The sequence below is a fragment of the Nematolebias whitei genome, chromosome 21 (assembly GCF_014905685.2).
Source record: "Nematolebias whitei isolate Nwh7 chromosome 21, NemWhi1, whole genome shotgun sequence".
NCBI lineage: Eukaryota > Metazoa > Chordata > Actinopteri > Cyprinodontiformes > Rivulidae > Nematolebias > Nematolebias whitei.
This window is the reverse complement of record NC_056518.1, coordinates 16030614-16053704: the sequence shown is the minus strand read 5'-3', so window position 1 is coordinate 16053704 and position 23091 is coordinate 16030614. Positions and strand designations below refer to the sequence as shown.

At 39.1% G+C, this 23091-nt stretch overlaps 1 protein-coding gene across 1 annotated transcript in view; it reads left to right on the top strand.

The window, feature by feature from the left end:
- Positions 1 to 22820, top strand: part of mboat2a (membrane bound O-acyltransferase domain containing 2a) — a 39645-nt gene extending 16825 nt beyond the window's left edge. Inside the window, exons 2-13 of the mRNA XM_037695209.1 lie at positions 3603 to 3748; positions 8959 to 9036; positions 13840 to 13935; positions 14906 to 14961; positions 17651 to 17705; positions 18898 to 19084; positions 19178 to 19370; positions 19884 to 19987; positions 20082 to 20146; positions 20333 to 20465; positions 21232 to 21383; positions 22473 to 22820. Coding sequence (XP_037551137.1) covers positions 3603 to 3748; positions 8959 to 9036; positions 13840 to 13935; positions 14906 to 14961; positions 17651 to 17705; positions 18898 to 19084; positions 19178 to 19370; positions 19884 to 19987; positions 20082 to 20146; positions 20333 to 20465; positions 21232 to 21383; positions 22473 to 22653 — 1446 coding nt within the window. The 3' untranslated portion in view covers positions 22654 to 22820. The remainder of the gene's footprint in view (positions 1 to 3602; positions 3749 to 8958; positions 9037 to 13839; positions 13936 to 14905; positions 14962 to 17650; positions 17706 to 18897; positions 19085 to 19177; positions 19371 to 19883; positions 19988 to 20081; positions 20147 to 20332; positions 20466 to 21231; positions 21384 to 22472) is intronic.
- Positions 22821 to 23091: the final 271 nt, after the last annotated feature.

Genomic DNA, 23091 nt, shown 5'->3' with positions numbered 1-23091 from the left:
CCCCCCCCCCCCCCCCCCCCAACGACTCGTCTGAGGCAGCCACTAATGCCTCAGATGCACTGATGAAGTCCTTCGGATGAAAAACGAAACATTTCAACATAAAGAAACCGTCCAGAGGACCTGACTTAACTTTGATGGATTTTTTTTTAATTTTTTTTTTACCTATTGTGCAAATGCTCATGAACTTTGATATTTATAAGGCATTTTTCCTCTTTTCCCTTAAAACCTCCAAGTGTTCTGCAACACAGACATATTCTAAGATACTTGAACAATAAGCACGCTGTACCCAGAATTGAAGCTGACTTCAGAAGGAATCAATTATGGACAAGAAAATCCATTAGGAATAAATGAAGACAAAAACCAATCTAAGTGTTTCTTTAATAAACAAGTTCTGTCACTTGTTAGAGTTGATACGACACATTTAGCCTCATCCTGTAATAAAGGTCTTCTGCAGGTGCATGATGTAAATTGTGTATGAATGATATAAGATGTTTTATAATGTCGCTGCACAGTAAAATGTCACATCTGCGTGTTAAATTTAGCAGGTTGGCTGGCGAGTGTCTCACTGTCGGTGTTGACTGAACCATTGGCGATTCATTTCTCATACGTTTGCGGATCACACCATAAATCAAACTAAACGTATTGCATGCGAAGTGAGCACACATTCAGCTTAAACAGCTTTAGTCACAATAATGTGTTGACCACCGAGTGTTGGGTTAATCTGTTTAAAACAAAAACAAGCGCTTGTGTGTGCGTGCATGTTTGTCTGTAGCGTTAAGATATCTCATGAACCACCGAATGAATTATAGTGAAACTCTTAAAGAAAACCAGCCGAAACTACAACTTATTTACTTTGGAGTGTACTGAATTTCAGATGTCAAGCTTAGTTTTGAACATTTAAAACACACCACTGCTTGTTTAAGTAGTAAAGCAAAAAGGACAGCAGAGTAAACATTTGAGTCATTTTAAAGCCTGCAATAAAATCAAATCCTCTTGGACAGAGTTATCATTTCAAAAGGAGCTCAACTCCATGAGTTTAGTTCCTAATGTAACACAAAATGCTTAATCTGTCGTTTCCGACAACATCTTAGCCTGACGGACAGATGTGAGGATGTCATTTACAACTCCGGCTTTCCGTTTGCTTCAACAATACAGTTCCTCTGTTGCGCTCCTTCCACTCACCCTCATGAAATTCCTTCCTTTTACAGAGCGGATATTCAAGGACCCGCTGACTTCATGCTGTTTGACTCAGGTTATCTCACATTCTAATGTTGTACATGTTTGTCTTTGGTGTGAACTCGTTTACTGCTCTGAAATGCATCAACCCACATTTTGATTTTGTTGCTGTGGAAGCATACTTTAAAGCTGGATTCCCTCTGAGATTTTCATCAATATTGGGTTAGTTTGAATTTACCCAGAGTGTGTCAGAATAAGAGTTGTGTCAGTCATAACTAGGCCTTTCGCAATAAACAATAAATCAATTAATAGCATGATAAATGAAAATTACCAACCCCATTTGCATTTAGCGGCTTTCTTCGTGTCTCTTTCTACTGAAGACACTGGATGACAAAAGGCTCAACTCTGGTGCTCTTCACTGACCCTTCACTTTCTCTTTTTTCTCTTTTCTTTAAAATCCATTTTAACTGTCCAAACTCGTGTTTTTTGGATCGTTAAAAGCAGCTAAGCTGAGAAGTTAAGCTATGAGCTAAGCTAACAGGCCGACCTCGGGGGTGGGGGAGTAACCTCCATCTTGTAGAAGCTCCAAAATTCACAGTTGAAACCCGTGCTTTTGTTTTTCTCTGAAAAAGAAGCTGAGAACTTGTTTACTGATTTATGATTTTTTTTTTAAATTAAAAGCTTTGTGTGACAAATGCTATGCTAAAGAGCTCAAACCACACCGACCGTCCACCATTTTGGGAACAGGAAAAAAAGGAACGAGACACAGCCCATGTCACGTCAAGGGGCCTCCCTCCCATTTTTCTTAGAGACACGCTACTCGCTCCCTCACTATCCATCTTTAGGTTCAAACGATCTTATACTGCCATCCAGTGGTCAAAAAAAGGTAGCACACGCAAATTAACCAACATTTCTTCTTATATTTGACAATAATTACTAATTATTGTCAAATTTCAAACAATATTATCGTTTATCGCAAAAATTTCTGAGACAATTAATCGCCCAGCAAAATTAGTTATCGTGACAGGCCTAGTCATAGCATGACTGAGGCTGAAACTAGGCCTACTTACCGTATTATTTATGATTGAATAATGATGGTCACGGCATCTCTTCCGTACTCTCCTCTCCTATAGACATTAACAGTATCAACAAATGTTTTACTGACCCATAGCTTGGTTGGCTTTTCTGTTGATCATAAACAGACACAAATGATGTGAACTGGCTCTTAGATGGCGTAGAAGCACTGTCTGCTGCGTTGATGGCACAGCTTCTTTAAAAACAACAAATGTCCAGCAGATTAGGTTTTGTTTGCTGTCGTTTTTCTTTTTGAGTCTGGCTCAGACAATAGAACCTGCTCAGTTATTTGTGTTGGGCCTTTCCTGCTGGATTTCTCTGTTGTCTTGACATTTGGCCCAGTGGCGTTCCGCACAACAAAGCAATCACAAGAACGCTGGTCGAGTTTCATGTGCTCTGCTTTTTACGTTTGTTTATGGACAAATAAAACCTCCATCTTTGGATGTTGTACATCGTGTAACACATTGGCTAGTGACTTGCAGGGCTGGTGTACTTCGGACTGTATCCGTCCCTCTCCCTTTCCCACCTCATTAATCATTCAGGATCCATGGATAATGGATGGTGCTCATGTTTGGCATTTCTAAAAGGCAGAGATTTTTTCGTTCTCTTTACACTAAAGGTTTGTGTTGAAGTGTGATTAATAGCCAGGCCACATGGGAGACATAGATGCCCCATAGTAAGTTGAACATCATCCCTGAGTCATCCCTGTTTATGCTGAATGGACATATGCAGACCTGAACACAAACATTACACTGTCTAATGCCTGCGTATCAGATAATGAGAATCTAAGACTGTTTGGTGGGCTGTAGTCATGCTGGCTTAGCATTCCTTTCACATCGCTACACTATAACGAACACGTCTTTTCTGTTGCACAGTGTGTTGTGAAGAACTCTGTTAACGCATCAGATTTCCACTCAGTAGCTCTAACATTGACTCGAGTTATAGTTATATTTCTGTTAGTTGATGTTAATTAGCTGTGAGGGCCATCTTGAATTAAATTGACCCTGAAAGTTGAACAGTTTTCGACGTACAACCACGGATTACTTCCTGCAAGTTTCATTAAACTTGGTTCAGTGGTTTATGAGATGGTTTCGTAACAAACGCACACACTCACGTTAACATGGGCGTTACTGTTCACCCTTAACTTTAGGCAGCAGGTAAATGATACGCCTGCCTTACTGGATCATTCAGATAAATTATAAGATGAAAAAAGCCTTCATACATTTTCACCTATCCAGCTTTGGGTTGTCTTATGTCATAGAGATAAGAACAGTGTGTTCATAAAGCTGCACTCAAACTTTTCAAAATGTGAGCAGAACATTGATGGAGGTCTTGTGTGCTTCTCTGTGCAGGTTAACTTTGTGGCGTGTCAGCTGTTTGCCCTACTGATGGCCGTGGGGTTTCGCATCTACCTCCACCCCACTAAAACCAGTCCCTTTGTCAGGCATGTGGTGGCAACTCTGTTGGGCCTGTACTTGGCTCTCTTCTGCTTTGGCTGGTGAGTCACTCCCTCTGTATATCCCACAGCTCTGTTCTTCTCATCACTGTCCTTCCCTGCTCCTTCCTTCCTTTGACTCCTATCAGAATGTCTTCCTGCAACATTATTCTAATTTGGCACAATCTTGCCTTCTTTTCTGAGTGCTTCTAGATGGTTTAGATATGGGTTATGTAAGTTAATGACATCTTGCATATTAAAGTGTCCATTTTACACCACGTCTTTTTTTATTTTTTTTATTTTTATATTTTCCCTGAATGCTTTCACACAATTCGTAGATAATTTACCTGAGCATCTCTGTAGTTGAAGTGAATAACCAAACATCCAAAGAATTAATGGAAAGACTACTTTAATTATTTCCTCTTAGCCAAAGCAAACTCAAAGCAACATATATCAAATTAGAGAACTGCTGCTCTGTAATAATCGCCCCGCCAGACAGCTAACTTGGTGCCATTTAAAGTGCTGCTACTGTTAATGTCTTTAGGAGAGTAATGATAGGATATCCTGACTTTCAAGTAGAAGGAAATGCTCACTCTGTAAAGTGTTACCTGGTCATCACAGACGGTTCATGTTGCACAATTTAACACACTCATGCTCGTCTTCTGTTTAATTTGATCAAGATTCAAGTTTTTTTTATTGTCATTCACATCGCATGTGGTATATGAGGTGGAACAAAATTGTGTACACAGGGTCCCAGTTACATCCAACAGTAGCAAAAATATAAAGTGTAAAAAAACTGTAAATAAGGATCTAAGATCTCAACTAAGATATACGCTAAACGAATGCCAAACGGTACGCTAAAATATCTGTTGAACACTAATAGTGCTAAACAATACACTGAGCAACAGCAGCACGATTCTCATAAGTTCTGTTCAGATATAATGTACACGCTTAATGTGAGCACCAACATAAACTAAACTAACATAAACTAGGATTTATTCAAAGCATGCAACAAAATACAGAAACAAGGCACCAAAGTGAAGAAGAAATAAATCTACAGCAGCATGGTCCTATTGGCAGAGTGGTTCTGAAGACGGTGGGGTTATCTTAGCAACATGGTCCAGTTAGCAGCATGATGCTGTTAGCAGTGAGGTTTCTCTTAGCAACATGGTCTTGTTGGCACCATGGTACTGTGAGCGGCGTGGTTCGGTTAGTGGCGTGGTGTTGTTAGCAGCGTTAGCAGGTAGTGTTCTAGTACTCGAGACCGGTCGCAGTAGCCGTCTCCCAGACTGCCCTCCAGAACTGGGTCTGGCATACAGAACATCCAAGGTTCCCCCCCACAGAACCAAGCAGGTCTGCAGGGTTTGTTCTTTGCATTATTTGTTGTTAAAATAATGGGGAGGTTTTTTTTTTTATTTTTTTATTTTAGTCACTTACAGAAGCATTAAAAGATGAACATCCTGGGGTCGATCCCCGGAGGTCCTGGGGTCGATCCCCGGTCATTGCACACCTCGTGGTGTCTCTGAGCAGGACGCCTAATTTCGAACTGCTCCTCGGATGCTTACATAGTTGCCCACTACTTCACCTTTATCTCCGACACAATTTTACTTTCAAGGTCAGATATCGGAACAGTTCACATCAATATTCATTAAATGTAAACACATAAAACCCAGTCACAATGATCTGCAAAGTTCTGCATTGTCTCCTTGCTTTTCATATCCCTATCAGCTTAACAAGGTTTCAGTGGGTGTCCTCTAATCCAGCTGCGGTCTCACATGGCCCTCCTGACCTTCACAGATACAGTCCACGGGCATCTCTTTAGGATAAGAGAGAGTTCTGGGAGACAATTCAGTTGTTTGTCTTAGGGGAAATAATGTTAGTAATAATACATCCATAATTCCATAACCTCTGACAAAAGTTACCAGTTATTTTAGTTTAATATTATTTATTTATTGGACTTGCAACCTGTCCAGGGTGTCCCCCGCCTCTTGCACAGTGACTGCTGGATATGGGCACTAGTGACCCCCATGACTCAAAAAAAGAAGAAGCAGGTAAAGATAATGGATGGATATTATTTTCCTGTTTCTGCAGTTATAGTAAATAAAAATAAAAAGAAACAACCTGTTAAAACCTAGAGGTGATGGGTTTTGTAGAACAGTGTTTGATGCCTATAAGCCCAACATCTATTTAAGACGAATTGTTTTTCTTGGAAAGGAAATGAATCACAAAATTTGTCATTAAGCACAAGACTTTGCTAAGCTGTGAGTGGGTGTTTTTTTCTTCTATTTAGTAAATAAATAAGCTTAGTAAAATATTCTGGGAAAGACAAAAAAAAAACATTTAAAATATAAAAACAGGTCTTAGATCGCACAACATTTTTGCCCACTTTTTTCTATTCTGCCAGGTCAAGTCACTTCAAACCAAAATAAATCAAATGTATTAGTTTAGCACATTTAAAAACAACTGCTGTTTGTCAAAGTGTTGCACATGATACAAATAATTAAAAGACAATACCAAACATAATATCAAACTGTTCAAAATATGACGAGGCATAAAGTAAAACCATTAATGATACAAAATGTCAGCTTTCACATTGTATTAAAAACCAGCGAGAGAAAATATCTTTAGCAGAGACTTAAAAACAATAAGAGTTGAAGCCTGTCTGATGTGAAGGGGCAGCTGGTTCCACAGGTTGGGAGCTATGGCTGAAATGGCCCGGTCACCTCTGTGGACCAGCCTGGACAACCAAAAGCAAATGATCATCAATCTAAGGAACCTGGAAGGAACTTGAGGCTGCAGGAGCCTGCCCATTCAGGATCTTCTAAGTCATCAACAAAACTTTAAAATGGTTTCTAAAATTAACAGGATGCTGCAGACTTTTGTAACGCATCGCATTATTTTCAAACATTGTTTCCCAACGGCTGAAAGTACTGTTTTAACTTAAAACTTATGCTAACAACTTAGTAATGTATTTTCCGGACTATAAGCCACACCTTTTTGCATAAATTTGCAAGTCCTGCGACTTGTACACCAAAGCAACTAATATACTCTTCTTTTTTTTTTTTTTGTCTATTTATAGCCCAATTTTTGTCTGACAGCTGACTATTTCATTCATTCTGACATAGAAAATATTAAACATTGAACACTACCATTTTCAGCCACTAGAGGGCCCTCGAGTAATATGGCAAGCCAAGTGTCTCATTAATAGTGAAAGTGGCTATTAATGAGACACTGGGCTTGCCATACTAAGCCACCTTCGTCTCGCTCCGGAACTCATGGAGCAAACGTCAAATCGGCTGCATTTCACCCCCCCAAGGCAAAATGCAGCTGATTTGACTTAAAGTGCATTTATTAAAGAAAAGTCCAACTGAGACACACCTTTGCTATAATGTTGAGCAAACAAATAATTTGTTTTTAAGTGTTAATCTTGTGAAATTATTAAGGTCCTCCTGTTCACACTCCCATGGCTGCCATTTGGCAGCCAATCGATTGTTGGCACAACACCGGCTCTCATTTCGGGTTGTCGGTGGTGATGCATAATAGATGCGATTTCTACGGCGAAGCGACTTATTTGTTTTTTTCCACTTTATTAGACATTTTTGGACTGATGCGACTTGGTGCGACGTGTACGGTCAAGCACAGTACTTGGCAATGATATAAGTTGTTAGCAGTTCACTACAAAGCATGCCTTAGCTAACCCTAGTCCACTGAAGTGAAGGACTTTTCAAAATAAACTTTAGATAATAATTTTAAATAAACAGAACTGGCAAAATCCATCAATGCTATATCCAAAATGTTGTGCACATTTGATAGCTGTTTGGTTAAAGTTGTCTTCAGATTTTTGGAATGCTTTGTATTTATTATTGTTATATATTATTATTATTGCTATTAATGCATGACCGTTTTTATACATTTTACAGCACTAGCTTATTTTAAGGGATTGAACGCTGGAAGTTTATCTCTGAAGAGCACAAATTGTCCAAATAATGTACAAAAATGGTTCTGAAGAAGAAACGGCTTGGAGCAGCTGAATGTTGAAGGAGAGGAAGTTCCTGATGCATGCTCAAGAGAGAGGAAGTTGTTTTGTTTTTGTTTTTTTGAAAACTGAAGTCATGCTTGTTGAAATCACTGCAGGCAAGTTTCAGTTTCTTGTGTAATAATTTCTTCTTTTCCCTCGTCATAGAAAAAAAATCAACAATAACAACTTGATTTACAAACCATCAGGTGTAGTTTTCATCAAATTTAATAAGGCAAAGCTTTGGAGAACGGTCAGACCTGCAGAGCGTCAAAACATTACAAGTACAGAACTTATTCATGCCTTGTCCTGTCTGAGTCTCTGACATGTTCCGACTTCCTGAAATGAAACGGTTGTATTCTGTTCAGTGCCCTGAGATAACTTCTGTTGTGACTTGGTGCTGTATAAATAAACTGAATTGTATAGAATATTAAAAATCATCAAGGGGGGGACTCCACCCAGCCCTCCATTTTGAACCGAGGTGGCTAACAGAAAACATCCTTACAGAGCAGGGGGTGGTGGGGAGACAAACTGGCACCATCACTCCACAATCAGTGATGCCAAAGCATTATATCTTTCACAATGACCTTAAAGTAATAAAAGCATTTTAAATGTTATTAATGTGGTAATATTGAATGTATCAGGAAGCAGATCAATAAATACTTCCTTCACACCCTCTCCCATCTTTAGAGCGGTTAATATTTTTAGTGCTAATGTAAATCCTCCTCCACTACACTCGTGTTCTCTGCCAGCTCCTTGGCCTCCTTGTCGTTTCACTTCTGACTCGTGTGGCATCTCCTCCTGGAGGGCTGGTAGGATCACACTCTGCGTTCTGTTAATTTGTGCGTTTGTGCACAAGCTGTGCCCTCCTGTGGTTCACAGCAGGACAAGGAGTGGATATTTACAGCAGAATTTGATAACGTGTGTGTGTATATTTCTTTACCATAATGATGCAATACTGCTAACTGTGCAGCTAAAAAAAACACGCAGGCTAATTAGAAAAATAGTATAATTATCGCACTCCTGTCCTCTGACTCTCTGGGAATACATTTGTGGTTTTAAAGGTCCGGTCTCGTATGACTGCTGGTGTGACAGCAGCTTAGTAACGGATGCCAAAGCAGGATGTGGATATTTAAATGAAAGAGTGAAAAAATGAAATTGATAGTCTGGTATAATGAAGTGTGTTTTATATAATTACGAATATAAAAGTGGACAATTCTAAGCACTGTAGTGTGTGTGTGTGTGTGTGTTTCTGCAGGTATTCCCTTCATTTCCTGATACAGAGCGGCCTGTCCTACGGTGTGATGATTTTTGCCAGTTTGGAGCACATGCACAAGTAAGCGCTCAATCACAAATATCAAAATTTGAAGAGTTTTTTTTTTTTTTTTTTTTTTAGTTTCTCTCATTGAGAAAAGTAAAACTGAACCTAACTGGAAACTTGACTGAATTTTTTTTATGCCTAGTCTTTTTTTTTTTTTTGTTAAATTCAATAGAAAATATCAAATGTTCTGTTTTTATCTCTTATCTGTGCCTTTACAGTATAGGTTTGCCTTTCTTTGTGAGATTTGTCAGCCTGGATTTAAAACGGCTCAGATTCTTTCCTCCTGGCTTTTATCTGCACCCATGGCTCGATAAGATGAGCACACACACAAACTTGAACAACTTTCCTTATCGGGCTATTGCATTGTTTTTATTAAGTAATTGAGACTAATCCTAACTTTGATTTAAGCTTGATTCACACATTAGCCCTACTTAAAATAAAACGATTAGAAAAAGGACATCGTTTTCTTATGTGGCTCATGCAGGTCCCAACAAGGTCGGTACCAGAGAAGGTCCTAACAAGCAAAAATAAAGGAAGCACACACACACATTCTCACTTTGCCACGTTATTTTGACTGTAAGTGCGTTAGTTTGCCTCAGAGGAACGTGCTCTAAATAGATTCAAAGCCCGTATTAATCACAACAGCAGCTGCTCTCAGAAAGAGGATTTATGATTCAGTGATGAAAACGACTAGATGACATTCTGTCTCCAGGCAGTGTTTTTTTGTAGTACAGTAGTCCCTCACCGGTAGTCGAAAAATATGGTAGTTCAAGTTCAGTAAACTTTGTCATGACATGTGCCAGGCTGCAATCACACTCACCCGTTACTCCCAATCTCCCTCCTTTAAATAATTTAAATTGTAGAGGAGTGCAGCGGGACATCAAAGGGTTAACCCTTCAGCAGCAGCACGGTGCAGAAATGTACTTCTTGATCAATTACACTGCAACAACTGAACATGGAAGCTCTAAAATAATTAAAAATAACTTTTAACACTTTTATATTTTGTGATTATGATGGTTTTTACGATGTGACATTCTTTGATTTTTAAGTTGGAAGACAAAAGTCGATCGGTGCATCTGGACAGCGAAGGGTTAACCTTCACAAAGCTGCTGCAGCAGATGGCAGAGAGTGGTGATCATGACAGGCTGCAGGAGGAAGCTGCCCCCCTGCACTTGTGGGCTGCACACATGGTGCAAAATCATTAACAATTATTTATTTTAAATAAACAATCCATGGCTCATCCATCAATCAGTCAATTGTGTCATGTCCTATCTTATTTTGAAAAACCGCGATATAGCGAATCTGCGAAAAACGAACCGCGAAGTAGCGAGTGACCACTGTATTTTTATTTTTGATTGTGTTTCTAACTTTTTTTTTTAAATTACCCTTTTTAATTAAGAATCTACAAGATAAGCATGTTTGCTTTCTCTTACTTTTTTTTAAGAAAAACTTTTTTTTTTGCTTTTGAAGCGTGCACTTGACATGAAGGTGCAGATCCAGGAAGAGAGTGACCAGTGACGGGGAAACTCTTGACTGGTTGATGTTTGCTGAGCCCATTGAACCCCCTACCTCATTTTTTGCATAACAAATGACTTCCTACAGCAACAGGTTGACATTTAACCACCTGTGCGTGCTTTGGGCCTCTGAATGTACACGTAATCCAGAGTTTAATCTCAGGCCTTGGCTTTTTGAAGTGACTGCACAGGTAGTTTAACTTATTCTGTATTACTTAAAGTTGTCTTAATGTTAATTTTATTTTTTGTGCACTACTCTCCTGTCACTTTGGCATAACTTTACTGTTTCTTCTGACTGAGGCAGGGAATGTTTTCAGTCAGATCCTCCGGCTTTACAAAGCTGCAAAAACCTTTTCTTTCTTCATTGTGAAGATTGAATTCATCCTGGCTGTAGACCAATTCCACACTTTAAGTTGGAGGCATCATATTTCATACTATTCAATCTCTCCTCGTAACTCTGTTTGTTCGGCTCACCTGTGACAAGTGGGGAGGAGAGCGGGAAACTTCTAGATGCTTCTCTGCTTCTTTATATGTGAACATAGCACTGCCTGCTGGTTGATGTCAAGGATCAAACCGAACCCTGTAAAATTAGTAGATGTGGTGGAACCGATTGGACTGTGAAAGAACTGCAAATTCTTGCAACAAAACTGTCATACCTTTAAAAATAATGAGTCGGACTGTAAGCTTCATTTTAATATAACTTGAATTAAGCTTGAAAGCCTAGTTCTTTAAGCTGCTTGCACGCTGTAGGCAAATGCCCAAATCGTTTTTTTTCTCATATATGGTACTAAATCAGATGCAGTGTTTTCTATACAAGTACAGTCCATTTTTCAAAGCGATTGCAGTCTGAACAGTCATGCCGCATTTCATCCGACTTTTACGTTTACGTCTGAAGTAGGGGTAAGTGATCCAAGTATTAGTGAGGCCAACGTTGTGCAGTTTAAATTTTGGATCTCTGCACGTCTTCGGCTGCAGAACACGAGTCTAGTTGCTTCGGCTTTTTCCTTTTAATTTGCCAAGTCCTGGATCACTGAGGATCGGAGGCAACATATGATACTAACGTTGGTGTTGTACTGTATCAAGGTGCTGGGATCAACACTAGTTTGTTTTTACCTTCAGTCAGTTGCTCCAGCTACGGAGATACAATGTTGGAGAATCTGTCCGAGGCAAGATTAACTGTAAACACTGGACCACACAGTCATGTCTGATAATAATCAAATCAGTTCTGATTGCACAACTTCAGAATCACACATGCTAGCATGTGTAGCATCCATATTTATTTCCTTTAACAGCATGCAGCGTATCGGTGTCGCCTCAGAACTGTGAGCAGTTTTCAGTGGTGTCTGAAGGAGGTCGCATTTCAATAATTTGAAATTTAAAAGAAATTAAACACAAAAACGATCAAATCCGAGACAAAAATTGGAAGTGAGCAATAAAACCAGCAGAGTGAACGTATAATGTTGCACTTTATTTTCTGTTTCAAATCTATTTTATTCGTGGATTAAGTATTTGTATTTAAAATTCAGAATAAAAAAAAAAAAGCTTTATTACTTTCTTTTTGTGTTTCCTACTGGAGACATTTCCAGTCAACGTAGTCCCTTAGGGACCACCAAATGACAAATTTAATTCTTGCTAACAAACAAAACATGTTGTATACACAATATATTCTAGTTTTTGCAGTTACATGCAAGACCAGACTGAAATTTGATAAAACTGTATTCAACAATATGAATTATATTGTGGGAAATGGTTTCTCTAACAGTTGTGTACTGTATGCGTGCACCATTGAAATGTAATTGGACCTTTTAACCTATAAAATGGTGTTTCTGGTTTTGTAAATTCAAATCACAAATATATCAGAACATGTTCAGCAGCTACTCAAAAACAAGACGGAAAACGATCAAAGTGAAGCCTGAGGAATTTGAAGCAGCTAAAGACCAGAAAGGTCAGAAAACTCCTTGTACTTTCTTGTATAGAAACTCTGTATTGATCCATAAATGTTTTCTGTTGGTGAACGGTTGATCAGAAAATTGGATCGCTGCAACAAGTTGCGTAGTCTCACATTTGGGCAGGATGCTGCTGAGAAATGTTTAGTCACGTCCTCAGAAATGTTTCCTAGTGTGAGCGGAGCGCAGTCATAGAAACCTCAAAGCACACAGGACTGCATAATGATGATCTCTTTGTTTCTGCGTGGATGTTATGGTTATTTGTGAGTATTCTGAGTTTAGATGAGCAATGTGTCGCATTTAATGAGTTTTAAACCAGTTTGGCAGTTGAAATTGGGTGACGTCTTTCCTTTGACTGGTTTAGCCAACATTTAGAAGCAAGAGCTCCATTGTGTCTTTTGTCCAACTCAGTCCTGCCTCTTAAGATGTGATGTCCCAGAACAGCACAGTCGAATAATTGTTGGCAGCAAGAGGCTCTCTAGCTATCTTTTTGACTCGGGTTATCTCAGCAGCAGCTTTGAGCTTGAGCACTGCTCTGCTGTCCTCCACCTTTCTGACGAAAGGTCCAGAATCATTTTCACTGAACAATGTCTTCTTATTTGTGCTGATCGTGCGTTTTTTTTTTTGTTTGTTTCCGCCTCCAAAAGGGGAAGGTGGACAGTAATGTTTTTGCCTGTGTCTGTTACCAAAGTGTCTCATGAAGCATTGGACACATTTTAATGATTCTAACAGAAAGTAACGTCTGCAACTACTAATCAGCTCTTGAAATAATGCAATTCAAGACCACTGCAATCAACTTACCTTCACATACACCAACATGGCTATAACTTTGTCAGTTTTGTAGATATTGACTGAATATTTTACATGGTAGAGACTTATTCCCAACACATATGAGCTTTAACAGATTGTGGAAGATCTTTAAGATATTTCCATTAACATTCACCTTTTAACATTTTGCCATCAACTCTTCAGAGACGACCCTGTTAGCAAACTATTCACTGACCTTACCGCCCGATGGAATTTATTGAAACTTAAGCAAGTACCGGTAATCACTGGATATACCCCTTCAGCTAATTATAATTTGGAGCCAATCAAATTCAAAATGGTCACCACAGTTTACAGATTCAAAAAGAGAAACGCCAGATATAACGATACATTTTACAAGTAGTGAGCTACAAATTGTTGTGGTTGGGTTGTTCATAACTGTTTCCCTTCTTCTCCTAAACTCTTAGTTTTAAACGCAGGCATTGAAGGCAGCAGATGATGTTTATTCCTTTAAGTGATGCCATGCGTTTAATTTTAACCATTTTCACAGCAGACTCATTATTTTCCCTTTTCCTCTTTCCTTCTCTGCGCAGGTACTGTTTCGTCGTGACACTTGGTTATCTGATCCTGTGTCAAATCACAAGAGTCTACGTTTTCGACTACGGCATGTACTCTGCAGACTTTACAGGGTAAGCTCATCTAACATCACAAAGTTTTTCCAAAATGTTTGAATCCCATATGAATCATAAATTTATGCAGAAAGAGCTGCATTTACGGTACGAGTATAGCGAGGGAGGATATTGGATATGACTGGAGAGCTCAGAGCTACGCAGAAACGAGCAAGCATGGCTCTGTTCACGGAGACGAGAGTTTCTTTTTATTGGTTTCAATCCTTCAGACTGTCTGCTAACTCGAGCAGACAGCCTGTGTTTCCTGTGGGGTGGGGGTGGCTTGTTGCTACGCGACCTAATGCAAACCCATACAGCTTCGGTGACGCCAAACACACACTCCTTTTTTTTTTTTTTTGTCATGTCCATCTGTTTTGCTTAAAAATGTCATGTTCACATGCTGTTCTGAATGTCAGCCTGAGCCCTAAAGCCACAAGTGCAGACGTCTGTTTTTGATCGATTCAGTCCATGCATTTAGTTTTATTTTTACTCTTTATCTTAATTTCATGCTTCCAGTTTTTATGTATTCAACTATTAAGTAACTATATCACACTACATATTATACATATCCTGCTTTAATGGAGAATGAAGTCATCGTATCAGAAGGAGGACGGCAGATTAGTGTTTTCAGAAAAGGAAAAATAAAAGTATTAAAATAAAGCTTTTTTACTTTCTGGAGCTTATCTGGGAGGAGCTTCCTCCCATTGTGAAGAAACAGCAGCAGCTGGTGTTACTGTTTATTACTGAATAAATTAGCATTTAAGACCATGAGCTGAGTAATTCTATCACAAGCGCAACTAGATTAACCTACGATGAAGTTAATTGGATAACTTGTTGAATAACTCCTTAAAGTCAATGACTAACCATGTACATAACGATTTCCATCAAAAACAGAATAAATGGTTGATTTGCAGTTTATTCAAAGGTTTTTGTCTTGTTTCTTTAATGAGAGTTCAATAAGTTGTGCATTTCTTCTGTCTCCGTTTGGCAGGCCCATGATGGTCATAACACAGAAGATTACCAGCATGGCATTTGAAATACATGATGGTAAGACAAGTGTGTTTTCAGTAGGTGTGTGTGTGTGTGTGCGCGCGCATCTTTTGAGAAGAAGAAAAACGACATCAACAACAAGCCTGATGTGACTGAAGTGAAAATGCCAGTTCAATTCTTTTAGGAGCTCAAAAACATCACCTTATTTCAGACGGTTCAGTTTACAGCTTAATGAAGCATAAAGAGAGCATATACACAGTTATGTCATGGATTGATGAGCAAGTGTGCCATTTTTTGTTCTCCTGCATTGTTTGGAACGGTTTCATGTATGATTTTAAACCCATAACAGCTTCATGGTGTTATCTATGATTTGTAACCTTTATTGAAATGTATAAATCGGAGTTAAATGTATAATAAGTCAGTCCTGTGACTCTGAAGTGCTGCAGATCCTCTGACCTTTAGGGCTGTGCAGCCAAAGTCCCTTTTGTCCTCCGCTAGCTGACCTGAAATGAGACTTTCTCTGTATTTTAGTTTACTGCTGCAACTCATGCACCTTAAATGGCAACAAAGAGTCCGTTTAGATGAAGAGTTGACATCGGAGCTTAAAATACAGTTGTTTAATTACAAGAAAGAATCCAAAGAAACAGAAGGTGAATGAATCTTCTCTGAATGTTTGCGACTGAACCGTTATCGTTGGAAAGGGATTCCCAAAACGACCAGGTGTAGACGTCATCAGATTTATTACAAAGCTTTGGAGAACAGCCAACAATCACAGATCAATGCTTTTACAAGTACAGCTTATCAGTGCCTTCACCTGTTTGAGGTTCTGAACTATTCTGACTTCCTGAAATGAAAAGGTTACTGTAGTTTTGTAGAGAACTCATCAGGGGGTCTGCCCCTCCCCTTTGCCTTGTCCTAGACCAGGCGCGTCAAATACGTCATTTGCAATCTACCAGTCGACCAGCCGGTTGCAGTCCACCAGTCCACCACAAAGGTATTGTGGGTAGATCGCATCGCATTAAAAAAAATATCTGTCAGCCTATCATCCATCCTCACTATAAAATTTGTTGCTTGATTGACATACGAGGCAGCCAGTCCTGTTTACACGTCGTGAAACTTCAGCCTTTGGGCTGCGGTTCGGCCATTCGTTGACATGACAACAGCCCTCATTCTCACTGAAACCGAAGGTTTCTGAATCCAGGTCTGTGGAGGTTTTCGGGGGAACCCACCACGGAGGTGTGAAATGCTCCAAGTGTGAAGTTGCACATGTGCACTACTGGCGGCTGCAGTCCAAAGTTTTCTGCACTAACAACAGTTATAATAATTGGCAGAGAGCAGGGTGTTTTTGTGCTGCTTACCCTTTTTCAATATGTAGGAGCAAAACTAATAAAATACAGGGTCCAAAGAGACGTTGGTGTGTTCATTAGTTTGGACATAACTGTCATGCAGACTGCATGCACAATGAATGCAGCTCAGGGTTTTTTTTTCCACTAGGATAAATTTAAAATATCTTATTTACCACCCCCTTTTCTGTGCACATGTTCAACAAACACAACACACACCTCATCTTAGAATATATTTACTCAGCACATATGACAGTTTAGGTCAAAATACTATCATTTTAAAGGGACAGTACTATAGTTCATATGGTTCAGAATTTCTTATCTGGCAACCCTAACATGGAAACTACAGCGTTTTCGTGTAAATCAGCTCTTTTTTTGTTTATTACCCCAATAATTGAAAAAACACTTTACACAAGAACAGCCTCTGGAAATGTTAACGGGGCTTTATAGTAGGTAGCTTACTTTGACTTGGTCATTTTAAAAGGAGCTCACATGATGAAAAAGTGTCCCAGACTGTTGCAGAACTGAACTCAGCAGCTGCACAAAGGCAGCCGCTGGAGGTAAACATTTCTCAAGGATTCTTACGGGGAATAATCAGTGCGTCCACCATTACATTCAAAAGTCTCCAGCGTGATAACGGATGACCTCTCAACTATCTTCTTACCGATGGTCACATCAGGAATGAATGATAATTAGAGAAAGGATCCTGTAAACGTTTACTATCATTAATGCAAACAAAAAAAGAGCAGGTACAGTCTATATTAATCAAGTAAAATTATGGAACATGGCGAGTGCAAAAAACACACATTCTCTTGACACTGTGACATTTTAAACCCAATAGCTGGTTATTTTTTACACGCATGCAGCAGTTTTAATCAGTGCTACAAAGGGCTGTAATAAAATTTAATTTCTTAGGAGTGTATTCGTACACAGAGTCTTTTTATGGCAATAAATCATCAGTTCAGAATTGGCTATATTTAATTAAACATAACTTTGTTCGTCCAGCTTTTTACTTGCGTGGTTTAATGCGCTGCATAGCCACAAGTTTTCGTTACAAACGTGCAGGCTGAGCAGTGGAACAATCTGTTTTGAGCACATTATTTGAGATTATGCACACAGCCACCTGCTCACTCTCTTGTATCACCCTGCCTTTGCTCATTTTGCTCCCTCTCTCTTGTTTACATTGCAGGACCGTTCACACATCCCCATAGTTTTTACACATTATAAATATATAGTATAGTTTTTATCTTAAAAATCCACATATCTCTGACCTATATGTTTTCATACAATTCCCACTAACCTTGAGTTTAGAAATTAATTTGATCTAAAATGCATGGTGCTCAGTGTATTTGGGCATTCTAACAAGTGTCTTTCTCCGTGTGTGTGTGTGTGTGTGTGTGTAGGTTTAAGCAAGCGAGAAGCGCAGCTGACTCCCAGTCAGAAATACCTAGCTATCAGGTATGTGACTCAGGTATGTTTTGATGCTTCAACTTGAAGAGTTCGTTAAGTCAAGTTAAAATAGACTCTTGATAAGATTTAAAATGTATATTCTGTGGGCACTGCCTGCAAAAGAATTATTTTTCACAAATTTTTTTTGCTTGCTGCATTGGAAACTATCACATTCCCTTCCCATTTGTTTTTTTTTTTTTTTTTAAATCGGTTTACTGTTCAGCAATCTGTATCTAGGAAACCACTGACTGCTATTAAATGAATCATGTTGTAGGGATGCCTGTAATTCATTATGCTGCACTACGTTTATGCTTTTTATTAAAATATATCCTCTTCAATCCACTTAGCTAGAAATGGAAAGTCTAAATTGGTACATAAATTATTATTTTTATTCAACAGATAAAACAGAAGGAGAGTTTGCAGCAAAAGCAGCACCAACATTATTATTTTGTTCCATTTACTTAGTACAAGGCCAGTATGCTTTAAATGTTTTGAAAAGGCAAAATAATAATTTAAAAAAAAGGTCAGAAAATGTGACTACATCAGGCATGCAATTAATTTAACACACAAACTTTCACTCATTTCTGCAGAAATACCTGCATGTGGTCATCCCTGTCTGCACTGGTCTGTGCAGTTTGACTCTTTGAAACGCCGCCTTTTTGGTTTCGTGTAGAAACTTAAAAGCTCTTAACTTGCAACCCCCAGCACGTCATTTGCAACTGCAAACTTCACGCTTGCATTTGTGCTGGAGATGCTACAAAACGTAGTTTATTGAATCCTGCAAAACCATCTTCTACTCGTACAGCTACGAGTTAATAGAAGTAAAATCACAGTGATCATCTGGACCAGTGTGCACTTTAAAGGCCCAAAGTGTAAAGCTCTGCATCACTATTCCCTGTGCTCACTCTGAGATCGCTGCTGGGGAGGTGAGAGAATTAACAGTCGAAACAACCACAGCTCATGTTCAGTCAGTTCGCCTCCAGTGAAGACCTTTCAAGTGAAAGTGCAGAACCAAAAAAGGGTCACTCGGTGTCCCCTGCGTTTTTCCAGACAATTTAATCAAATGAACCACAGTGGTGTTTAAGACCAAAGGCAGACTGTGTGTTATATACTCTATCAAATGGATGAAACAATTCATGATGTCATTATTAAAAATTGTTTCCTGACTATGTAACCCTCTCCCTGCCCACCTACCCTCAAGCCGTATGCCTAGTTTGTTGGAGTACCTGAGCTACAACTGTAACTTCATGGGCATCTTGGCGGGCCCCACGTGCTCCTACAACGACTACATAGCCTTCATTGAAGGGAGGTCCTATCAGCCGCGGCACCAGGAGAACGCCAACGGCAAGGAGAACGGAAAGTGTACGCACAGTGAACCCTCACCAAAGGTACAATGCACTTTTGGAAACGGAGCAGATACTCTAATGAGGCATAATCAAACTGCTTCATTTTATCTGCTTTGCTTTTTTTCATCTGCCCAGAATGCTGTCATCTCCAAGCTGTGCACGTGTGCCCTCTGTCTGGCCATCTATCTGTCCCTGTACAAGCTGCTCCCGGTGGACTACTCCATAAACAATGACTTTGTCAGAACTGCACCTGCTTATCTCCAGGTCATCTACCTTTACCTGGCAATGCTGGCTTTGAGGCCAAAGTACTACTTTGTCTGGACTCTGGGTGAGTCTGACATGACCGTTTCTGGAGTTCAGCATGTTTATCTGTTGGTTAAAGAAAATAAATAATGCCTCTGCATGTAATGTTATATAAAATGATTTTATATTGCAGTATCAGACTCATGACTGTGCAAACAGAAGAAAAGTCTGCCCTCCAAAATGACACATTAAGTAAACTGCACTCAATTTAAAATGATTCGTGAAGGAAATTTGAGGGTCAGTTGACCTTAAGAGTGCTGATTTTGTTTTTGTTTGCTTCTTTGAATGAAAATAGTTCATTTGAATTTTTCATATGATTTTTCAAGCCTATAAATTTTGGCAAATTTTCATTGCATTATTAATAAGCAAGATGAGCCCATAAAGCTAACAGGATTTCTATACAACACTGCCATCTAGTGGTAGGCTTGAACTGCAACATATTATTTTAGCTTTTTGCCTCCACTTCATAACACAGGCATTCATGTTATGAATTTTATTCTCTGCTCTTTTAACTGTCATAATATTTCTTCTTCTGCAGCTGATGCCATCAACAACGCTGCAGGATTTGGTTTCAATGGATACAACTCGGACGGCTCCCCACGATGGGACCTGATCTCAAACCTCAGAATTCTGGACATTGAGGTTTGTATTAATTTGTGAACTTTGTTTGACCACAATAAAAACACAGTTTCTAAAGAAGTTTAACACATTTTTTTTTTTCTGCTTCTAATTGCAGCTTGCCACAAGTTTCAAGCTGTTTCTAGACAACTGGAACATTCAAACAAGTCACTGGCTGAAAAGGTTAAAAAAAAAAAAAAGGAGTGCTGTATTCTGTTTGTGTGTGAAAACAAACTCTTATTAGGAGTTTAAATAATGTACATTCATGCTTTAATTAAAGATGTGAATTATTGTTTTGTATGAGATTACAAACGATATGTTACTTTGTTTTTACTTGTTTTAACTGGGCACGTGTTGTGTTCCTCTCAGGGTGTGCTACGAGCGCTTTCCCGTCAACCCCACAGCAGCCACTTTCTTCCTGTCGGCCTTGTGGCATGGGGTGTACCCCGGCTATTACCTAACCTTCGTCACAGGCACCAGCATGACGATGGCTGCACGTGCAGTGAGTACACACGTCACTGTATATACGGTGCTCATTTTAGACGAATTTCCAGGAAAAAAAATGGCCTAAAAGAGTAAAAATCTTATGATTGTGTACATTGCTCTGTTTACATTATGTAATATAGTGGCTATTTTCCAAAAAAGTATATTTTCGATAGAAACTAATTTGCTTACTAGAGTATAAGCCTTTAAACTCTTCACAACTAGTTAAAAACCAAGGAACACAAAGGAAAATCACTTAATGGAGAGCGAGCGATGAAGTAATGCACCACTTAAACTTGAATTTACATATCGAGCCACTAGCGCTATTCTCTGCCAAGTCTGGCTTCCTTTTTCACTTGTATTAAAAAACGAGGGCATTTGGAGACTTTAGGTGGAGTGATCAAACGGTAGAAATGCTCTCCAACTCTGGATAATAAACTTGGAAACTTAAGTATAAAGAGAAACATCAGGACTGTAAGTTTGTTTCGCATGTGCGTTCCTACAGTCCCCATTCGTTGTTGCTGTTAACCTGAAAGTGACCAGTTCCTCCTTGAATCTGATGTGGCTGCCACTCAGACGCTCTGGCTATTTTTATTTTTATTTTTACGAAAGAGTTCTATAGTAGAAAAATGTCAGAAACCGAGTGGGGAAAAACAAACGAATAATAAGCAGAAGCAGGCAGAATATGTTAAACTAGGTCAGTTACCTTAATGTGCGTTTACTGTAAAGTAAAATGAATCTGGAGTAATTTAATGTTTTTCTTTCTTTTATTATGTTCCTCGAAGGTAAGGCACAACATCAGGCCGTACTTTTTGGCCTCCGACTCACTCAAGTGCTTCTATGACGTCATCACGTGGGCGTCCACGCAGGTTGCCATCAGTTACACGGTGGCGCCGTTTGTTTTACTCGCCGTAGAACCCTCGCTCAAATTCTACAGGTACGTGGGTTTATACTGGTTTAACAAAGCTTTAAGCTAATGAAATTCTGTTAGCTCATACTTGTTTTCATTGCTGTTGTGTAAAATGATTGTACAATAAAGGGATGCAAATGAAATCACTGCTCCCAGTGTAGAAAATGAACACTTTTAAAAGCGTGGGTCTCTGCTGTGAGGCTGTAATGGTTTAACAAGACGGTTTAATGAGGAGGACTGACGAGCAGGAAATAAAATGAGCGGTCCCAACATTGCCCAGCCGTAAAATAAAGGTCCAGACTTCAGCAGTGCCAAGTGGTGGTAAAAAAACCAAATGGACATAACTCACGAGCCAAAGACGCGTACAGTTTTAAATTTTGACTTTAACAATAAATTTTATGCAAAAAGCTGAGATTTTTCTGAGGTTTATTCATATGTTTTTGTTGTTGTTAAGGTTAAATTTATTTATTAAATTAAAGGCCCAGCGTTCTTAAAGGAATAAGTATTGACCACTGCTTTTCATGCCAGAGTTTAGATGATTGAATCTTGTAGAAATAATAAGGTTTTAGATTTATTTTTTTTGGTCAAATCTTGATCAAATAACATTTGAGATTGTGAAAAGTCGCACACAAAAAGTACCGTATTTTTCGAACTGTACGGCACACTTAAAATCCTTGAAATGTTCTCAAAAATCGACAGTGAGCCGTATAATCCAGTGCGCCGTATGTTTTAATTCTGGTTGTGCTCACTGACCTCGAGCTGATTTTATGTGGTTATTGTGAATGAGCTGAATGAAGTTTAACTTACGTGACTGTTTTGTTTAATGAGCCTTATAATCTGAAAAATACGGTTACAAGATCCAGCTACTGTCGCATCAAATTGTAGCTCGGTATTTTGTGTTTGTAATGTTACTTAGCTCTTAGCAGACATTTTGAAGCACATTGACTCTAAAAGTTAGTTGGTTGTAAATGTGCATCATATTTCATTAGTTTCGTCAAAATATGTCCAGTGGTTTGAGATATTTTGCTAACAGAAGCACATGCACGCTGACAATTATTATTTGAATTATTTCTCAAATACTGCTCATAACAAGCTCAGCTTTGTTGCATTTTGCAGGTCCTGGTACTTTTCGTTGCACCTCTTGTGTCTGCTCATCATGCTGGTCCTACCTGTCAAATCGAGGCGCGGGCAGACAAAAGAGCAGCAGAACAACCTGCAGGAGGACATCGCACAGCTCAACCTGATGGATCACAACAGCACAGACAGCAACTGCAACCAGAAAGACAAGACCACATGAGGCCTGAGACGGTGTTGACGACGGGGACTATAACACGGATGGATAGAGCGTGTCAGAACTGTTTACCTGACAAAGAACCAAAAAAAACCAAAAACATAAACCCTGTCTAAACGCCCAGTAGCAAGGATGACCGCATCAGACATGAATATAAACAAAGATGGAGCATCGGCCACAGGTTAAACCAGTATGGGATAACGGTTACTTTACCTTTTTAGGAGGGGGAGAAGAATTTCCAAGCTGCCTTACACCCTCAATGTACTCTGCTGGTGGAAAGAGAAAATGTGTACGCATAAAAGAAACATGTTTTTATCATCAGCTGCCAAATTCAGACCGTTCTTAAATATTAAATAGATTATTAAAGCGATCTTAAATTCTTTCATTTGGCTTTTTAACATTTTTGTTCACTAGGAGTTTTCATTGTGTATTTAAATATTTGAA